The 22,707-nt window shown below is 32.5% G+C and overlaps 2 protein-coding genes across 4 annotated transcripts in view; both read right to left on the bottom strand.

The window, feature by feature from the left end:
• Positions 1 to 22,419, bottom strand: part of LOC127703874 (uncharacterized) — a 74,867-nt gene extending 52,448 nt beyond the window's left edge. Inside the window, exon 1 of the mRNA XM_052207950.1 lies at positions 22,412 to 22,419. The gene's annotated coding sequence lies outside the window, so the exon portion shown is untranslated. The remainder of the gene's footprint in view (positions 1 to 22,411) is intronic.
• Positions 1,424 to 16,917, bottom strand: LOC127703876 (uncharacterized). Of its 3 annotated transcripts, XR_007983094.1 has the most exons (10): positions 16,771 to 16,917; positions 13,114 to 13,296; positions 11,704 to 11,819; positions 10,034 to 10,097; positions 7,181 to 7,294; positions 6,700 to 6,799; positions 6,214 to 6,302; positions 4,776 to 4,886; positions 2,844 to 3,035; positions 1,424 to 1,632 (listed from the first exon to the last, which is right to left on the bottom strand). XR_007983094.1 is itself a non-coding variant. In XM_052207952.1 (9 exons), exons 2-9 carry the CDS (start codon positions 13,276 to 13,278, stop codon positions 1,456 to 1,458), a joined length of 936 nt encoding a protein of 311 aa, XP_052063912.1. In that variant the 5' UTR covers positions 13,279 to 13,296; positions 16,771 to 16,914; the 3' UTR covers positions 1,424 to 1,455. The 3 variants fall into 3 exon arrangements, 2 of the variants coding, with proteins under 2 accessions (XP_052063912.1, XP_052063913.1); XM_052207952.1 differs by lacking the exon at positions 2,844 to 3,035 and having other exon boundaries at positions 16,771 to 16,914; XM_052207953.1 differs by lacking the exons at positions 1,424 to 1,632; positions 2,844 to 3,035 and adding an exon at positions 3,301 to 3,695.
• Positions 22,420 to 22,707: the final 288 nt, after the last annotated feature.

Below are 22,707 nucleotides of genomic sequence, written 5' to 3'. Positions count from 1 at the left end.
GGTAGTAATCTTTTCAGGTGTAAAAATTAGGTTCAATGTCCTTATCATTGAGGAGAAAACTGCTGTGAGATATTTGATTCGGTTAATTTAATTTTTATGCTAAAATAAAACATTTTGAAATCATTTAGCAAATCGATCTCAGAATATTTTAGTTATTCTGTTCGATATAAAAATAAAGGATGTTTTAGTGGTAGGATTGCCAACGAGTCAACTACATGTATTCACCAAAATCCAAATGAAATGGTTGTCATCGTACGGTTTTCAACAATGAGCCAATCCCATATCGTAGTCAGCTAAAAGGCCATTATACAATCCAAACGAAAAACCCAACGTCTTGGTTTATGATAAAAAAAACCAAACAAACGAAAAGCTAATATGGCAGACAGCAACCAACAACCACTGCATTACATGCTATCTAATATAGTCTAAGAAATAAGATGTTGTATGACTGCCAATGAGACAACTCTCCATCAGAGACCAAATGACGTGCACGTTAGCAATTAAATTTCACCGTACGACCTTCAACAATGAGTAAAACCAATACTGCATAGCAAGCTATAAAAGGCTCCGAAATGAAAAAATGTAAATCAATTCAAACGAGAAAACTAATGGCTTGATTTATGTCCAAAACAATAAACAATAAACGAAAAGCAAATATGACGTACAGTTACAAACCACTGAATAACAGGCTTTTGACTTTAGACAGGCACATACAGGATCTGGCGGGGTTTAATATTTTTGCGGGCGCTCAACCCTACCTCTAACCTGGGAAATATTTGAAACGGCACAACATAAGAACAAACTACAAACATCAGTTCAAACACTACAAAAATCAGTTCAAACGTTTTCTTTTGAATTAAGAGGGATTGCCCTTTTGTAAACAGCGTTTTGTGTCTGCGCTGAATATTGCATTCTATAAAAATAAAGTTGCGCTTATAATTATTATAATAAATTAATTTATGAAATGGTTCGAATCAAAACTGACATGTATTGAATACTAGCACCTTCAGATCATAAAACGTCCATATGCATGTATTTTTTTTTTTTAAACACTTCGCGTTACACAAAAAAATGAAGCTACAAACACTAGATTAGTTTACTATTATTTAGTCATATCCGTAGCTAAAGATCCGTAGCATCAGTGGTATTTTTTTTTATAAAACGTCAATATAAATTAAATGACCAATCTGTGTTTGTGTATTTGTGTATATATCGGTGGTTTATTCTCACATATTTCTGAATAACCTTGGTCTTATTTTGTTCTCACTATTTTCAACTTCTTTTTCTTGTTTCAATAACTGTCTAGTTTTTAAGCAAACTTTTTAAGATTCAGTCGGACATATTCACATAAAGATGTTGGCTTAATGCTTGCTATAACAATACGTACAATTCCTTGTTGACGGTTGAATAAAAACAAGTAAACTTCATGTCAGTATGATTTTATTGAAGTGATTATTAAAACTTTTCAAAAAATCTCATATTCAAATAATTTTGACTTGTGATTGGTTCATATTTGTTCGAGTTGTCCAGGCACCGGATTATTGCATCATCGTCTGGTAAAACAAATAAAGCCACGGACTGACGATCTCTCCTCTTTTGGATTTCCTCTCCCGGAATAAGAACTCGGTGTCTCTGAAAATACATATTTATCCTTAAATATTCTTCGGCAAATTTAGATACACTTAATATCTTCTAAACATCTATATGTTTAAGGTTGAAAGTTTTCAAAATTATTCCTTGTTCAATACACAATATCTATAAAATTCAAAAGAAGAAATGCTTTCATAAAAATTTTCTTATTTACTATTGATTTTATCCTTTTAAAATATTTATTCTCTTGTATAATTTTCGTCTGAAATTACTTTTCAAAGAGAAAGAAAATATTTATATTTTTGTCTTAGTGCTATAACACTTTTGTTTCGTTAAATCATAACTCCTTTTTATGACAATATATTTAAACTCGAGATTGCATTTTTTTGTTTTGATTAAGTTTTCGATTTTGGTCGGATTCCGTAGATTTTACAGTAATGTCCGTCAATAATTTTAACTGACCCATATTATAAACCTTTGATGCTTACCAAAGCATTATCAATGATTATTACAGAAAAAAAATTGTACTTTTTAACTTTGTACATATTTGTTTTTGATATTTATTAACCATTCAAAAAGAAAATAATAATAATAATAACAACAATAAAAATATTACCCCATCCGACTAAAAAGAATAAAAAGAACAAAACAACAACAAAAAAAACAGCAAAAATAAAACACACACATATCGTGTTTGAATTTCAAGTTAAGTGTTTGCAATAATCATAAAGGATCGGTAGAGCTGAAGGATAAAGTTGTAGGAAGAATAAAGCTTGAAAGCATTAAAGATAGCCATTGCTAAATTTAATCACTGCGCTATGCTATTAGGAGTTTTCATGAAACAAAATTAAAGGTTGCTACACTGGAAGCGAACATGCAAATGAAGTAAATACACAAATCACATATTTACTTCTTAGCTACAGCTACTCGATCGGTTATGTTAAACAGCCGCCATCACGAACTCGTCATATTTTTATCATATCGAAACAAAGTCGAAAAAATCTTGTTCAGACACAGTTGGAATATTGAATCTGTTAAACTTGTTCAAAACAACAGTTCACAAGTAAAAGCAACTGGAGTTTACAATGGATCTTGGAATAGACTCACAATTAACATAGTGTATACGAAATTTATCATCTTTTATGTATTTTGCGTTAATTTTGAATAATAAACGAATTACAGATTTGCAAATTTCTAGCAATACCAAGCAAAGCATTAAGTTAGATATATAAAATATTTCAAAAAATCAATACCAATTTAGAATTTTTCATGAAACTTTCCATAGAGATAATCAATACAAGTGATAGAAGGGTATTTCTCAGAATCGTCCAAACACGTGATGACGTGAAATGAATCCGGGACAACAAACAAAGGCTTTTTTAAGCTGCAGACTGTCGACTCTGTCGTTTTATTGATTCTTCTTTCGGAATTAAAACACGATGTTTCTGTAAATAAAAGTTAATCGATTGACTGAAGTTTGCTTCATGTCCAGTGGCAAGTGTTTCATGTATATTCAGAAGAATTGCATATCATATGACCTAAAATGTTTCTGACAGCATATAGAAAATGATGACAAAAGCTTAAATTAAAACTTTTCGATATGGTGAGCTATCATTTAAGGAATGACTGTAATATTTTTTCTGTCTATGAAGAAATAACATCAAAAATGTGGTGCACACTGAATAACCCGCGTAGCGGGTTATTTTAAAGTGTGCACCACATTTTTTATGTTATTTCGAATAGACAGAAAAAATATTATAGTCATTTCTTATAATTTAATTCTAAATTCCATTTTAAACCGGAGTAAACCATGAAAAAACGTTGATGACGTCACGGTCACATGACAAAATTATGTCTATGAGCTGATAAACAAAACAACGTCAGCCAATCAGAAGACGCGTTACATCCAAAATTAAATTATATTAAAATAGTAAATACAAAAATATTCTAAGAAGTTCAAAACTAACAGACACTACAGCAACATGCATTACAAACAACAACCAACACGTTGTAGAACAAAAATCAAAACTAAACAATTTTTCCAACAGGTGATCCAGTTTTCTTAGTTATCTAGGCATTCGATACAATATCTAGAGCCTCTTTTTCTATGTAGAAAAAAAGAAGAAAGAATATGTCATATAGGAATTGGCACTGAATTTCATTACCTTTTTGAATGTCTGTTTCCGACAATGGTAGACATACGAAATAAACATATTCCTATTTACTTTACTAGATATCCATGTTATCAAGAAATGATAGGCTTATTATCACTATGTAACGTAAAAGTTTAAAAAAAAAGTTATCACTGTTTATTAGTAAACTTATAAACATTTTGTGAATTGATTGTATAATAATATATTCTCTTTTTTTTTCCATACCAACCATTGTTTTGTATTGTTTGTATATATGTAAATATTGTATTCCTCCTGTTACACGTATGTAATGTGTCTGAGTGATCAAATAAAGTTGAAGTTGAAAGTATACAGTATAATATACATTCATGTTTTTGAACATGTAGCTTTGGTTTTGTTTATATTAGAATACTAATTTACTGTCAAAAAAGTATTTTGGAAGACAAAAAAGTTATCTTTTAAATTGTTCTCAACTTTGGTAATCGTTTTGCAATAGACATTTGAAATCTCTATTTCTTTTTCTTTGTCAGATTTCGTTCTTCCTTTTAAAATATCGGATATTTTACGTTATTGTATGATTTAACTATAGATCTATAGTAGATGGAGACAAAAGAATGTAAAACGATTCAGTCAATTACGAAACTACTCATACTAAACTTCAAAACCTACAAATGTAACAATTTGAGTTCTTGACATTTTCAAGAGCGTGCAGTAGCGCACTTTGACTGGTTGATATCGTCAAAACTGTGGCATCTGTCCATTTTATTCACACTGTCTTTCTGTGTTATCGTATCATGTATGAATACTACAATGAGTTGACATGTTCTTGTACGACACAAACATTTTAACATACAAAATACATATATTAAGCTGTATATCTGTGGTCAAAATCTTTTAGGCAGAACAGCCCCTTACACCCATAGAGAAACAAAAACGAAACAAAACATAAGCCAATCATACAAAAAATAAAAACATTAAGAAATATATACAAAAATATAAAATTAACAAACATACAGTCATGCTGCCACATTTAGAAAAGAAGTTAAACTTTACCGTTGCAATAAGTTTATCTGCCGTCCATCTCTGCATCATATCCCCAATGTTTACAACAATGGTACTAGAAATTGGTGTAGCTGGAATATAGTTCCCATCACGTGTTTTTACCTGTATTTGACAAGAAAAAAATATACATGTACGTATACAATTTGCCTCTGCTGCAAGTAAGTTACGAATTGTCGAACCTGAAACTCTTATTTTCAATACACAAGGCTTGTCGAGGTAAGAAATGTTTTATAGCACACCAGATAATTTAACGAATAAACGATAAAAATGGGTTGATTTGGTTTTTATACAGATTGCATAAACTTTCGTGTATTATAGAACAGAGTTTTTCTTATCTTTTATTAATGAAAACATAACGAAAAATTAGAGACTGGCAGAGAAAATTGAACTTAATATTGATAAGTTAATGAAAACTGAAAAGAAGAATACGTGTGTTAATCGTATAACAAATAAAAACCGCTCGGGTAAGGGTTAAACTACAAAGAATTAGAAAAATAAATGTATTTCTGATCTTTTTATTAATTATACCTAATTTCTTACGATTGCATTCAAGGGTTCTGTCCTATTATTTGGAAAAGTGTGATACAAATGTCTGATGTAGTATATAATCATAGTTATATATATATAATTTCTTAAACTTAGTAATTTCAAGCACTTCCCGTTACAACTTGATGAATTTGTACGTATCATGAAGTTAATAATTACAGATTTGTTATTTTCGAATAAAAACTATGAAAAAGGGAGATAATGTCCGTGGTCAAGTTGCTGACTTGTTTATGGATATTTGTTTTAGGTTAGAATCATTTATAGTTCAGTAAGTAGTTTTCCCGAGATCGGCCATTCAAATTTCTGTGAGTACATAAGTCTGGCCGAGTTCGTAGTCCCTAAAATAGGATTTGAAATGAGCAGATGATCATACGTTAGCTGTAAGATTAAGAACATTTGATCAGGTAATAAGTAGACCTTATTGAATGAAAATATGCATATGTATCCCAAACAAACATTTACAGTGAAAATACCTGCTTTTCCCAATATCTCTTATAAAAACGAGAGAAAATTGAACCAAGGAACCAATCAAAAATCATAAGCTAAAGAAAAAAGTCAAGACGGTTTTACAATGATCTATAAAGTTCATAAAAAACACAGTAGTTAAAAAAAATACTGTATTGAAAACTAAATTGTTGAGCAACATAAACCCTACAAAAAACGGGATAGAACCAGGTGTTCCGGAAGGGGAAGAATATTTTGCTTCACCAGTGACACTATACAAAATTAATTAATTGACATTTGTAACCCTGAAGTTACCTAGCTTGTCTTACAATGCCGTTTTCGTTTTTTGTTATTAGTCTCTAGTTTGTGTTTATTTAAATATATATAATTAATATCTAAATTAATTTAGGAAAAATATATACAGTAAGTATTCATTTACCTCCAATCCACCGACGAGGTCTTGGAATAGTAGCGTTAGTGTACCATAGTCTGAATGCTCACCACATCTTACTTGGCCTTCCATTATTTCTGCAAACAATGCTGATTTAATCTCTTGTGTAGAAATTGGAAAATGTACAATGTTCTTGTGAATTGAATTAGTACACAACAAATTGAAACATAACAATTCTATATTAAGAAACGGAATAATATATAAATATTAATTTTACGTGACAAAAAATTTTGGTATAATTTTTTTGTAATCATATTAATATTAATATTATGTTAATAGATATAGGAAGATGCGGTATGAGTGCCAATGAGACAACTCTCCATCCAAGTTAAAATAAACATGTGAAAGCTCTCTAATTATTCTTCTGTTTTGTGTATGTGTCGTTGAATATCTGTCTCATTGGCGTGTATCCTCATGCCTCCTTTTATTCATATAAACTGTTAAACATTTTATTGACACTACGGAAAAATCTACCTTTTTCCATTGGAATAGCCGGATAAAACAAACTTCTAAGAGCAGTGACATTTCCTCTTTGTCCAATTAATTTGTGACAGTTTCGAAAGAAATTCTTGTCCTATAATGAAAGAAAAGTATAATTGTTCTCTGTAATTGGAGACAGTATTGTAAAAAGGAAACATCAGTATAAACATGAACAAACTTTCAATTTGTTGACACTTCATGGTAAACTAGCTTAAAAACGAAACACTTAAACCTAATGGTGGAAAGACGAACAGATAGATTAATATGATATGGACTGTTTGAAGGAAAAATATAACAGAAAAAATAAAGATCCAATACATACTACTGAAGTTGGGGTAAACCGTATACAAATGTAGAATTTTACTAAAATAGTTTGTATTGTTTAATATTATTAAGTATTATAATCAAAAATGTAATATACGTGTATAATAATATTAAAACAATAAAAAAAAATGTTTTATGTCATATCAATTACCTCTAAATTCAAACCAACGGAGATAACATCAAAAACTCTTAAAGCTAGTTCTATGCATTTTCGTAAGAAATCCATTAAAACTGTCTCAAATTCTGGTATATTGGTCGGCCATACCTGAAATTTGAAAATGAAGTATAATAAAAATAGAAGAATTAACATAAACTCACCAAAGATACCAGGCATATATATTTTCACACCAGACGCGTGTTTCGTCTACAAATGACTCATCAGTGATCCCCGAATAAAAAAGTTGAAAGGCCAAACGAAGAACAAATATGTATTTCTGATCTGAATAATTTGACACCAGTATTACAAACGAGAAAACAATGTGCATCAAGAATGTTCAGTGATTCTAACGGCAAATAAAAAATCCCTAATCAGCAGATAAGATTAAAATCAGGGCTTCTTAAATAATATCAGCTGCTGCGCTTCCGCGAAGATTTAATACAGAAAAGGTCCTGCGAGGTCAAAGAAGATTAATATACAAAATTTAACACAAAAAGAAATTAAATGAAACATTTTTATCGTGCTTTAAATTCGTAAATTTACCGACAATATTCTTAAATTATTTCCAAAGTAACTTAAAACTTTTAGGTGTTGCTTATATATACTTTTTGTATTTAAGTCACACCTTTCCAATGATGTAACAGCGAGAAGATACATTTTGTAGTGAAAGAGGCTTGGATGTTATCTCTTTACGAGGCCTAAAATACTGTGACAAAAGTTTTAACAAACGCTGTTATAATATATTAAACAATGTTATATAATTGCAGGTTTCTTGGTATCTGAAATCTGCACTTGATGTAAAAAATAGTACTACATATGGAGATTGTGTCTGATACTCTGGTATTTTAACTCGGTCGATAAACTAAAATTAAAGTCGATGTTGCGCAACATAATAGCGGTGGCCTAGTTTGTGCTATTCTTCTCAAGACACATACTTATAACAAGCTATGGTGAATGTACATGTAGATCACTTTATATATAAAATTTCGGATTAAACGAAGCCTAAAAGTATAGGTAAAAGTGGACATATTGTCTTCACGTCTTCACTCCAAGTGTTGCATGCGTCCTAACACCAAACTACATTTACGACTGAAAATTTAGCAATGCAAGCTGCTGAATAATGATGATGTGACCCAAAAAAACATCTGCACACAAAAACGTCATCAATGACTGCAGACGCAAACATGCAAACACAAAAATAAAAAACAACAAAGATGAACTAATGACTGAGCAATGCGAACCCTACCAAAAGCTTTCAGTGATCTCACGTGATCCGGAAGGGTAAGCAGATTCTGCTACGCAAGGGAGACCGTCGTGTTGTTCATAGTATTAATAAGGACACATTTGGTGGGGTTCCAAATGAATCAAAAGTTATGTACTAGATAGATAAAAAATTATTTTAGGTGGCTTGACTCTGATGATTTTATGTAGTAATAAAAAAATCGTAAGGGATTCCGCATACCCCGTGGCTCGCCTGCGATTGCTGCTGTCAGTGTAAGTGTAATGTTTACTTAAAAAGTGAGTCCATTTATCGGTAAAATTCAGAATTTAAAAAAAAAATCAGAATTTATTTTTTATATGCTATTTCTTGGACTTGAAGATATGCTTCTGTCGAAGTTTCATAACAATCCATGAAGGTTTCCAAATTTATCAAGTCAAAAAGATTTAATCCTTGATTCTCTGTAAATGTCAACTGAAAAAAAAACTGTACTCTACTTGTTAACTGTAGAAAAAAATAAGTCAATGTTGGTGACGTTTTCTGATTTCATGTACCTTTGACAAAAAAACAGCTTTAAAAAAGAAAAATACAGGACAGATAAAGTGTAATTTTGTGTATAGAACCTTTAAAGCACTTAAGAATTTAAATTACAGATGGCTTATTGTTTTTTATTCGGTTTTGTCAATCAGCTGTCCAAATACTAACGAGAAAAATCTTATATTTTCCGTGTAGACGGGTAACATATTAATGTTGTTCTTTGAGTATTCCTCCTATTTTCGGTTACTTATTAGTATATGAAACATAACAATGCTATACCATTTGGAAGAGTAAAATTAGGGCTTGTTGTGACAGTGTACTTCGGGCTAGGTTTTTGGTAATGATATCGAAGTATTCATGGGATTTGCTCTTTTCCATTGGATTTCTTTGCTTATAAAGAGTTTTCCAAACTTGTTTTACAAAAGGACATGCGCTATCCTGAATTTGATAACATAAATCTCTCGCTATACATGGACTATGAACTGTTGTGCCGTAAGGGAGTGATATTTATCATTGGTGTCTACAATCAATGTCATTTTTAGCATCAAACCAAAAACTACTAGGTATATGAATTCTCAAAGGTCTCCCGTCACAAAACTTTTAACCAACGTTTAACGCTAGTAATTCCGGTGTGGGTTACAGAAAACAATGTAAAATAATGTGTTAAATATTTTAAAACGAAGAAATGAAACGGAATGTTAATTGTAAAAAAAACTAAGGCCATTTATCAGTAAAATACGTACTAATGAAAATAAATATTTTCAAAATTTTGCTCTGGATACTGTATTTCGGTCATTGACAAGCTTCTGTCCAAATTTCATAAAATTCCATGTAGACTTGACAAAGTTATTGATGTCTAAAAAAACTGTAAGCACAGACTGAACCTAAATGTTGACGACGCCGACGACGGAATCGGATCGCTTTGTCTCGCTTTAGCAAAATAAATTTCGCAGGCTCGACAATAAAAGACAAAACATTCAAGCAGCTATATATCAATGCACATGTATTAATTCATCCATCTGTGCATTTGTGTATAGATGCAGGCCTCCATCTATCCAACCATCATTCAATGATCTATTTATATTACTTACTTCGCATATTGGAGTAATGTTATAGGTTTCTTTATAATCTCCTACTGGTCTCTCTAAATTCAGTCTGAAACAGACATCTTATATAACTTGGAGAGGAAAATTACAATTGTACCTAAAAATTTGTCCAGCTCATCAACCATTACAAATGTCCCGGCGTATATATAGTTAAATATTACTTTCATTTACTTTTTGAATAACGTTCCTGTTGTGTGTTAAAGTTATATGCAGCTTATTTATGGGTCAGATTTTAGCCAGAAGGTTTTACTCCGCATTTCAGAAACCTGTTTATTTTCCCTAAACAAACAAACAAAACGTTGGATCAAATAAAATTAAAAAAAATATCGCTTATAACTGACCTAAAGATATCGAAACTTGAAAACTAGAGGCCAAATAGTCTGTATCGTTCATTGTTTTTGTTTTTGTTTTTTTTGCATATTTACATTTTTTGCTGTTTATAGTTTTCGTTGAAAAAGCAACACATACAAAAATATCATTGAAAGGCAAAACCACCTATAAGGAGACGACTGGTGATTTCGGTCGTGTTGACTTGCAGAACTTATTTTGCCAAACCTTTGTACTGATTATAGTTTCTCTCTATTTACTATCGTTTCCACAAAAAAAGACAAGTCATGTTGGTTGATCGGCGTATTTATTGGATATAACTTAACTTCTGTTAACTTAAATATTTTAAGGATGAGTGTGACCAATTTTAACTGCAATAGGCTTAATTTCTATGTCATTTGGTCTTGGTCGAGAGTTGTCTCATTGGCAATCATACATGTACCACATCTTCTTATTTTGATTTTGGTAGTTTCAAAGGAGAAACTTTCTGTAAACGCACGACAGACCCAAAGTGATGACAATAGCTCTCACTAGTTTTTCAAGCCAGGTGAGCTCAAATAATTGATTGATTATTTGTGTACCTCTTTTGTAGATGAAACGCACGTCTGGCGTACACAATTTTAATCCTTGTATCTATGATGAGTTTATTTAAACAATAAAAAGATTAAATGAAATCTGCAAAGTGGGTTGGTCGGGATGGAGATTGGGACATTTCAACTGCTACCCAACCGCACAAGAGAGCATGTTAGAAATATTGTTATATACCATATTGTCTTCAGCAGATCCCCCGAAGAGGTGTCGCAATGGTAAGTTGTATTGCAGATAGCCCCATCTTAAAGCCCCAATCAGCATAAGTCATACAGTCAGATAGGAGAGATGAAGGCAACCATATTTAAAGCGTTATATCCCTGTTACTCTTCAATCGCCAAGGGAAAATTAGTTTTGTTTGTACAATTGAAATATAATACACGTAAAAAATAATCTTAACATACATTTTAAGGAAAGTAGAACAGAATCATAGAAATTAGTTTAGATATTTTTCCCACTCTCATGTTTTTGCATAATACATTGTTTTAATAAAGGTAAATTTTTATTTATTAGATACAGCAAATATCATAGTTCGTTGTCTCCCCCCCCCCCCCCCCCCCTTCCTCAGAAATGTCTGACACCTAAAAGACCAAATAGTTCACCTAAAATGTAACCCATCGGAAATTTTTAAACAAATATAAGAAATCTTTTGCATAACAATTAATGAAGCTACAAACATTATTTTGTAATGATATTGTAAATATTAAATAGTTTCGTATAAATTGAAAAAAAAATCTAACTTTTCTTTCTCTAGTCCGATCCATCCATCATAACCTCCATCTGGTTTGGCACATTTTTCTTTTTCTTCTAATGGCTGACTGAAGAATTTTTTTGACAATTCCAATACTTCTTTCAACTATAATAATATTTAAACTCAAATTTAATGTACATCTTATTCATATTAGTATCTAATTTTAATGTAAATTTTGATTTTAGCTTTTATTCATTAAAACAGAGTTGATAAGGAAATTTGTATCAACAAGATACTGTAATGTCTTAACAATGACTTTTTGTTGTTGTTGTTGTCGTTTTTATTTGTTATTGTGGTGTTTGAATTAACACTGTAGAAACACCTACAATTATCATAAGTTGCTTTTAGAGAGAACAAGTAGAGGCTCTCAAGAGCCTGTGTCGCTCACCTGTATCTACTGTGGTTTTGGAAATCATGAAAAATAAGGTTAAAAACATAATAAATAGTATAAGATACCCCAATAATGATTGAGACCAAGTTTGGTTTAATTTAGCCCAGTAGTTAAATTAAAAGCAGGTCATCCCATTGTAGTCTTACAATAGTAACTGAAGACCCCTTATCATTATTAAAATTAGTTTTCAAGTTGTGAACATTTGAAATTATTTTTTTACAATTTTCCCATAGACTTCTAGATCTATAGTAAACCCCTAAGTTCTATTTTTAGCCATGGCGGCCATGTTGGTTTGGATGGCAGGGTCATCGGATACATTTCTAAATCAAGATACCCTATTGAAAATTGTGGCTAAGTTTAATGATATTTGGCCCAGTAGATTAAGTGGAGAAGATTTTTGTAAAAGATTACAAAAATTTACGAAAAATTGTGAAAAATTTAATTTAAAGGGCAATAACTCCTTATTGAGTCAATTGACAATTTTTGTCATGTTGACTTTTTTGTAGATCTTACTTTGCTGAACAATTTTGCTGTTTACAGTTTATCTCTATCTATTATAATATTCAAGACAATAACCAAAAAACTGCAAAATTTCATTAAAATTACCAATTCAGGGGCAGCAACCCAACAATGGGTTGCCTAGTGCGTCGGAAAATTTCAGGGCAGATAGATCTTGATGTGAAGAACATTTTTACCGCGTGTCAGATTTGCCTTAAATCCTTTAGTTTCAGAGATATAAGCCAAAAACTGCATTTTACCCCTTTGATCTATTTTTAGCTATGGCAGCCATCTTGGTTGATGGGCGGGGTCATCGGATCCATTTTTTAAACTAGATATCCTAAGGATGATTTAGGCCAAGTTTGGTTTAATATGGCCCAGTGGTTTCAGAGGAGAAGATTTTTGTAAAAGTTAACGTCGACAACGACGACGACGACGGACGACGGACGCCAAGTGATGAGAAAAGCTCACTTGGCCCTTTTAGGCCAGGTGAGCTAAAACATAATGTACCTGTGCATCAGGAACTCCGTGGTTTTTCAAATAACAGAACCCAATATTCTGTAGAGCTTCACACATCTGGTCTCCTAACTCCTTCAAGTCCTCCCTAGGTACAGAATCTGCCTTCTCGATATGAAGCCCATATTTTTGGAAATCTATCACAGGTATTGAAGACATTTTATATTGCTTTTAAGTCTGCAATAAAAACAATATCACAATTCCGAAGGTTTGTTAATTTTAATAACACCGCAAAACTACCTGGCATGCATGTTTTGATTCGTGATTTTTAAAGGTAAGAACATTTTAAAACTGTTTCCACATTTAAGGTGTTCGTTCGGACGGTTGCCACTGCTTAAAATATTCTGGAGCATCTGAGTTCATCTCTGGTGTTGTGGGGTTCGTGTCTTCAGTCTAACGTGTAAAATTTATTTGTTATTGTTGTTTGTCCTTTCCTTGATTTTTTTACCTGTGAATTTCAAATGTCCACATGGTATCTTCTTTCTGTTTTGTTTTGATCCTTTTAAAATTAAAGCAACTAACCAACTATTAATTAATAAATGTGTTCCTTGCATAAATTTACTGGTTTTTTTTCTTTCTGATATGAAGTTGAAAACCTTTGGTGTTTAACTATGTGTGTCCACTAGCTCACAGGCGCTGAAAAAATGTATATTGTGTTTTTGCTTTCAATAGTTGCAAATGATGTAAGATATCATATTGATATTGAAGTAAAGCATTTTCATCCGTAAACAGGAGGGCATTCAAAAAAATAGTATCCGAAGACAACACCACGACCAAAAGAGAAAACAACAAAAGACAAATAATAAGTTAAACTCACAAAACACTACACAGAAAATTTATGATTTATTAGGGGGAACATTACTTAAATTAAATGAAATTTTAAATACGCGTGTTTGTCCATATTGAAGCCGTCATATACATGTATATGTTGCCCTGAATTAAAATCATGATAAATAACAACTAACGCTATACTAATGATCCTATAACTCTTGATCTGATACCAGAAACTTCTCGAACTGTTCGTAATACTTACCTCATTTGTCTCCAACCGCTGCGTCGTTTCTACTTATTTTTAATTTCTTTTAGGGACCCATCAAAATATTAGGTGATATTTCTCTCTATCGACTGTTACAAAACGATGCTAGCACTAATTCTTAGCCGACCTATACCTTCACTTGACTGTTTGAATATTTCATATTTGTAATAAACATGGTCCTTTTGATCTCGGTTCTTTATTATGTAAATTCAATTATAAGAAAACACATTCTAGCTTTCCTCATCAGCAAGGGTGACTGGAGAATAGAAATGTGGGTTCTACAGGTCTTCTTTCGACCGGCAGTAAATCCCTTGCCAAAGTGGGGCTTCCGTTTGACTGTGCGGGATGTACAAGTACGCAGCCACGTCCGGTGAGAATGTCAGAAATCTGATGCCTCGTGTAGAGAGAATGACACGCTCTCTGCATGTTTATAACCTTTGCAACAACTCATTGAGGGGTTCGTAGGTGGCCTGTTGCAAGGCAAAGTTTCTGTCCTAATCCAATATACCCTCATATTCCAGTGGCAGTCGAAATTTCATCGACCTTCATCCCTGATGACCTCTATTACAAGACCTAACTATTGTATGTATTGTTAATTTGTTCTCGTCCTCAACATGCATGAACTATTTGACAATGGACGTTAAGTAACTAACAATCGAATCTATATTTTATTCTACTGTGACGTAAGGAAAAAGGAGACTATGTCTGATGAAGTCATATAGAAAGAAAACATGTTTTTGCAAATCATGAACAAAGTATCATTCGAGAAATAGTTTCCACCACCAAATCTCGTACAACACGAATCTCCACCCTCGACAATTTAATTGTATTTTTAAATTCTAAAAACAAGCCTCGCATTTTAAAGTGAAAATTTAAAAAAAAATGTTTCCAGTGGAAAAATATTGTATCACGCTCGATGCAGAGGAAGAAGATAAAGAATGTAATTTACCACTGGAGGTTAATTAGTCATCAATCAATCAATCAAATCATGTTGTTAACCGAGCCCGGAAATGTAGATACGATCCGGGTAAACTTATCAATCCTTAAAAAAACTTATTCTAAAAGGTTACATATTCAACACTGTAATTAAAACTTTGAATATTGTTTTATTGGTATAAATATCGATTTTATTATCAGTAAATTAAAACCATATTAAACATTACACATATCTACTTTCACGGTACTACAATCTGTCGATACCTATACTTTGGCATTGCACAAGGTCATGTTTTTCTCTGTTAATGACGTCTTTACACTAAATCCATTGAATGTTGGATGTGTACTGATTGATATTTCAGTGTTAGATACATGATTTTTTTTTATTAGTTGCTATTGGTTTTGAACTATCTGTCAGTAACTGCGAGTAATTTCAGATCTGTACTTAGTGTCTTTTTTGTTGTTAGGGATTATGGATGGATATACACCAAGCCACGTCTATGTTTTTGTTTTATGTTTTTCTTTGTATCGATCTGATGAGTTAAGCCTTTTTCAACTGATTTTTATAGTTGGTTCTTATGTCGTGCTGTTACACCACTGTCCCAGGTTAGGGTGAGGGTTGACCGCTCATAAATATGTTCAACCCCGCCACATTCTCTATGTGCCTGTCCCAAGTCAGAACCTGTAGTTCAGTGATTGTCGTTGGTTCACGTCCTTCATATTTGTTTTTCGTAAATTGTTTTGTTATAAAATAGGCCGTTAAATTTCTCAATTGACTTGCTTCATATTTTTCATGTCGGGGCCTTTTGTAGCCGACTATACGGTATGGTTTTTTTCTCATTGTTGAAGGTCGTACGGTTGCCTATAATTGCTTAAATACACTTTATTATACTTTCGTGGATAGTTGTCTCATTGGCAATCATACCACATCACCTTATTTTTGTATTAGATAAACAGAAACCGACACTACCAGTTTTATTTAATTCCTTAATGGTGCGAGTCCCTTGACTAATTGATTGTTGCTTGTTTAATATCCAGTCACTGTGGAAAATACGTCATCCATTTTCCGGAAGAAAACAACTTATCACTTAAATTAATACTAGATAGAAATGTGGACAGCCTTTTGAAAATTAAGGTGTAGTAGATGGGAAAACACACTTTTCCTTGTAATAGGCTATCTACAGACCTCTCAAAAGTGGGTTTCTTTGGCTCTTTAATGTGTTGAGGGTATCACATTCACCCGGGGCCTCCAATAAACGCCCCTATTCCGACCGAAAGTGGCTATACGTATTTATACATCCCCAACAGCCAAACGAATGACCAACTTTAGAAATTGTTTTACTGTCGGACGGGATAAATCGAGATATGACAATTTTTCTATAACCCAGTCAATCCTTGGGGTGAAAACAGTCATAATATGCATTCTACATTATGTCTTTATAGTAGGACTCAGCTTCACTAGCCTAAATTACAGACCCCGCACTGGTGTCGACTTCGGTACCACAAGACATCATGCTCAATGTTGGTTCAGCAGCACTCATTATTTAAAGTGTGTAAAAATAAAGAAAATATCAATTGTAAACAGTTAAATGGCGTAAATCTGCTTTTGTTCTGTATAAAGTAACAGTAAAATATGTGTGTTCTTTAGTGGCGACAATCTTTATGATATATTTACTTACCTTCTAAATTTCCACTGTGACACTACTTCGATCCTTGGCGTGTACATGTATATCTTTGTTGACATGTTATTCAGAATTTATGTATAGACACGAGAGTGTCCACTCAATATTCAGTGTTTATCATGTTTATAATTTATGAGATATTACAGGTAAATTTATTAAACAGTTAGTCTACAATGATTCACAATGTATTTCGAGTGCATTAGTGTACGATAGTAACCATATATGTGTTATTTAGTAAAAACAATAATACAGGTGACAGACGTGCACGATACCTCATTTATATAATTTATCTTTTTTGTACAGATAATTCAGTTAAGAAAAATGGGCAAAGTACGTACTACTAAATAACCTTTAATCTTTTTGTTGTATAGCAATATGAAATAAGGAGATGTAGTATTCAATGAGACAACTATCCGTTACATTTGAAATAACATATATTTCAGCAACTATAGGGTACCGTACAAACTTCAACAATGAGCAAAACCCATACCACGCCCGGGTGTGTTAATTATTTCAAATTGAAATATGTGTGTTTTAATCATATATTGTTTTGTTTATTCTGACTTCATTCCGAATATTTTTGAATGTGTATTAAATTATTTTAAACTTCAAAAATTAATGATATTTTGTTTGCACTTTTTAAACCATGACTATATCGGTTTACAACTGAACAGAGACTTCCCTTCCATCAAAAGAATGTGTATATTTATAAATTAAATCTATTTATAATTTGTTTATTTATTGGGTGCGTTCAGAGAAGATTCGTTGGTAGCAATCAATGTTATTGTCTGTAACCAGTGGTAGCTATACGCATATATGAGAATCAATAAATTTCATTTTAAAAATATCAATACAATGCATCCCAACCCTAATTATCAAACAACAACAACATGCACATTGTACGTTAATGTATATTAATTGTTTTCTACCATTTGATGTCTATAGACGAATTTCAACGAAAGAAGAAGTCGGCTGAATCTATTCCACGGATAGACAATTACTGTGGATTATATATAACTTTCCCGCGTTATAATTCTTAATGATTTTTTAAAAAGCATTTTATACTGACACGAGAGTCATTTGAAAGTACATGCCCGGGATTTCCCGTCAAGTTGAATTTAATAGACATGCAGAAAGGTCCAACTCCAAATGTACAAAAAGAGTAAGTTATGTTTCTATGATACATTATCATTGGTAATATGGAGAGTTTCCGTTCTATGGCAGACAGATTTGGTACATCAAAGAAAGCTGCCAAGCAAGAATAAAACGAATATCATCAGTAATGGTCTCTGAGATGCCTGAAGTAATAATATGGCAAAGTACCCCACAAGAATTTAATGCAACAAGTGGACATTCAACTCATATATACAATTTAGCGAAAGATCACAATTGCAAAATGTAATTAGTGCTAATGATGGATTCCATATTCAAAATAAATCATCAACACTAGCCACATGCATTTTTTTAACAGAAAAAAAGTTCTACATGTATTCTATCATTTTCGGATGTTGTAACTCAAAGACGAAGTTCAACTATGTGTGGACGAGAAACCCAGATAGTACTCATGACGCAACAGTACTGAGAAGTTTTGATCTTTTTTTTAAAACAGTACATGTGAAGCAAAGATTCCGCCAGAGTTCTATCTTATTAGGGATTCAGCATTTCCAATTCTAGACTCACTGTCTGGCTTCGTTTGACGTTTCAGACGTATCCTTACCAGTTGATTCAGTTTTGAACAATTTGTGTTTGTCCTTATTTTGCAGTCCGCTATGTATTTCTGTAGTTTCTTTTTAATTAGTAGAACTTTGGGGAGAAGCGCTATTATTTTTGGCCATACATTTAGAAACATCTGTCCACATTTTTTTTAATCACAAAGGTTTTACCAGATGCGGTTTTAACTATCTGCAAAAATATTTAACTATTTCCTTTGTTATTGTGGCCTTACATTCATAAATCTCACTTTTATTTAATTATCATTTTCTCCGTCATGGTCGGACACATAATTATATGTTGATACATATATCTTCTTGATCAGGCACATTATTATTACTGGTATCCTTTTCTGTTGTATTTTAAGCAGTAAATAAAACTTCTGGGAGAGCAACTTCCCCATTACAATTTCAAAATAAACTGGATTTTCTGGCGGTTCTGGTTGTAACTTTCTTTGAAGTTGCCATTTGACAAGATCTCCATCTGGTTTCATCTTTGTCTTCTCTCTATCTGTTCTTTTTTATCTTCTCAGTTTGTGTAGTTTTGTGTAGTTTTGTTGGTTTTTTTTTTCTTTAGTTTTTCTGACATGTATTCCTGCTTAACCAAAAGTGCATATAAAAATTCTAAAGAGTCAATAGCATATGGAAGAAGTGAAGCATAAACAAACAAGCTCAAATATGTCAAACGGTTTAAGTCATTGAACTGACCATATATTAATTGTAGGCATTTTTTCGTACAAACTCTTTTGGAAAAGTGCAACTTTAGGCTTTCTGATGCCTTGCTGGCTACAACATTATTTTATATATAAGTATATACTTACTGTCAGAAATAAACTGTATATCATTTGGTTTTATTAAGAATTTAAAGATTTTCTCATTGTGGATTTGAAGTTGAAGTGGAAAAACTAAAGTTGCAAGGTTTTATCAGAGACATATATATATATATATATACAAGTCTAAATTGAAAACAACGTTCAAACCTATGATTGCGTTGGATAAAAACCGCAATTTTTATACGTGTGCATGCAAAACAAATTTCTTGGTAGAGTGGTCTAAATACAGCACAAACAACATTTTCCAAAAGACCAAAAAGAGTGAAAAAGTATATTTTAACAAAACGCATTTGACTAGCAGGTCGAACAACGGATGTTCTTAAACCCTGCTGACTGCCATGGCGATTGCCAAAAAAACGGATCACCAGATGTAAAAATGCATCTTAATTTATTAATTAAATACCAAACAGAAAACAATAAACTTGCGGAAAAGATGGTATACCGCAAACATGAGGTGCAAAAATTTGTACACCATATCCGGATTTCGACAATTAATGTCTCTTCAGTGATGTTAGGAATCGAAACGGTATTTGGAAGGCATATAATTTACCTCAATTTGGGATTGACTCTTAAATTTTGAAGAGTCAAAATAGGATGAACGGATCATATAAACCCGAAGGCAAATATAATACAAGCCCAAACGAAAAAATATAAACAAGTCTAAATTGAAAACAACGTTCAATTATATATATATATATTATATTATATATATATATGTGTATATACAGACGCGTAGCTGCCTTTACGCAAAAAATCATTTGCTTGCACATTTTTTTCACAAAAAAAAAAACAAAAAAAATTCTGAAATTGAATTACGGATAGTCTTTAGTCTTTACAGATTATCAAAAATTTGTTTGGACCATTTTCCCGGTATGCCATGCTTATGAAATTCACATCACATTCACACCCAAACTCCTATTTTGTGAATATTGTGGACTTTATAGTGATTCGGCAAGGGAGGAGGCTATGGACCGCTCAAATTCCCCAGCTGATCCAGGGTAGCACCCTAGTTGGGGATCCAGGGCAGCACCGTAGACGGTGGTCTGGGGAAGCGAATCCCCATGAAGCTCCGGGCATATGAGTAATTACAGTGACTGCTTTGAACATGAAAAATACCCTATCTGTTTCTTACTATACCATATTTTCAAGAAACGATAGTAAAAGTCTAGTGAGTTATGTAATTTGCTGCTTATATTATTAACTTGGTTATTTTCAAATATAAAAAAAAAATTATGAAACGGGAAGATCAGGAAGAGTCGACAATCGAAGCATTAATCAATGGACAATTGACAAACCCGGGAACAGATAAGACACAAAAGGAGAAACAAAAACATGCAACATTGAAAACTAAATACACAACAGATGAAAAACACAGACCGAGAAAACAATGTGGCGACCTCCGGTGCTCCAAAAGGGTAAGCAGTTCCTACTTCTTGCAAGACACCCGTAGTGTGTCTCACGAAGGTCATTCTCAAATCAAAGGAGAGGTTTCTACGACAACGGTAGAAGGTCATTTGGGACACAGATACCCCAGGTGAATCAATAGTCTTTTGGACGAACGGACAATGGGAATACGAAATCTAACGGCCACTTTTAAGTCTTGACTTATAAGTAAGGGATATAAATCTAAGATGTTTCAAGGTGATTGTATTGCGCCTGTATTATTAAATGTTTATACTGCATGTAAGACTTAAAGTATAGTTAATATCAAAAGTCCATATATCTATTTTTTGCCAAGGCAAATGATCGCAGAACTCTCTCGGTGTTGATATCCATTTCTTTGTGAACATGTATGAGCGCAAACGAAGATAGTCTGTCCTGTGTGTACCATGGTTGAACGGAGATAAGTTTTCGGTCGCCTTAATGCACTAAATGACCGTTCAGTAGTTGATTTAGTTACTGGCATTGTAACTAGAATGGAGAAGATTGCGAATATTGAAGGATATATAGTTCCTTGTTAGTCACTGCTACAGACGACATCAGAGATTTGGGCTTTAAACACGGCCGACACGATAATCTGTAAAGACTAAAGACTATCCGTAATTCAATTTCAGAATTTTTTTTTGTTTTTTTTTTGTGAATAAAATGTGCAAGCAAATGATTTTTTGTGTAAAGGCATCTACGCGCCTGGTTACGGGTGTGTCGCTGCACTGGGTTATCCAAACAAAATAAAATGGAGGTACAGTGGAAACAATAACATTACTTCTTGTCGTTTTTGTCCAGGAGACATTATGATAACAAATACAGATACTATTGTTGTAACCGACATAGATAACGCGTTGATTCATATTCTCAATATCAGTGGATTGTTAACGAATTATATAGACACCAGTAAACAAGGGATATCATTTCCCCATATGATTTGTCTAGGAGTGGACGGGTTAATGTGGATAGGGTGTTCAACTCAAGAAGACTCATCAGATCGAGTAATGTTATATGGCGTAAAATATTTGGAAATCTAGAAACAAATAGTCTTGTTTGTATTGCATATTAAGGGTTGATGCTGTTACCAAGTTTAAATATCATAGATTTATCGTTTTAATAAAACAAAAGTCTTCATAATATGTAATGTCATGATTTTGAAATGACCAAAAATGTAGGAATCTTTGCATTAATGTTTTTTTCATTTTATTTATTTTAATTAATTTGATTGTGATGACAAATTTGAATCAACTGCATATAGTGGTGTAAGAGTATAATATGAGAACAAACTAAAATTTAGTTGAAAAGTGCTCGACTAGTTATTAAATTGAATCACGGAGACAACACAAAAAAACAATGACAAAAGACAAAAAAGTACCGATATAAGAGTACAAAACCCGACTTAAACTTCAATTTCAGCTAACAAATAAAAGACCTCGTCAAAGATATCAAGCTTCAATTTAGTACACCAGACGCGAGTTTCTGGTACATAAGATTCATCGGTGACGCGCGAACCATTTTTGAAAACAGAAAGCTTAATCAAAAACGAAGTTGAAGAGCATTGGAAACCAAAGATTCCGAAAAGTCGTGCCAAATACTGCAAACGCTAACTATGCCTGGGGATAAACAACTTAATAGTTTTGGAATAATTCAACATTATGCATAAATATATACCAGACTCAAGCTAGTGAATAATAAGCCAGCGAACAATAAGATGCACCAAGCTAGCGAACAATAAGCCAGCGAACAATAAGAAAAGGCGCCAATCTGATCATACCTAAAAACCGAAGACTTGCAATAACATGAAACGTCCTGTGAAATCTGATGACAATCATTTCCAGTAGGAAGACGAAATACTATTCATTTTCACAAAGACAAAATTGAATTTAGTTATTTGTTTATTTAATACAACTTTTTTTAAGAGCCTGGCATCTGAAATTCCTTTTATCTAATCCTTTCTCAATTTTAGT

This window comes from Mytilus californianus, unplaced genomic scaffold (assembly GCF_021869535.1).
Source record: "Mytilus californianus isolate M0D057914Y unplaced genomic scaffold, xbMytCali1.0.p SCAF_53, whole genome shotgun sequence".
In the NCBI taxonomy this organism is placed as follows: domain Eukaryota; kingdom Metazoa; phylum Mollusca; class Bivalvia; order Mytilida; family Mytilidae; genus Mytilus; species Mytilus californianus.
The sequence above is the reverse complement of the archived record's forward strand: the minus strand, read 5'-3'. Positions and strand labels throughout refer to the sequence as shown.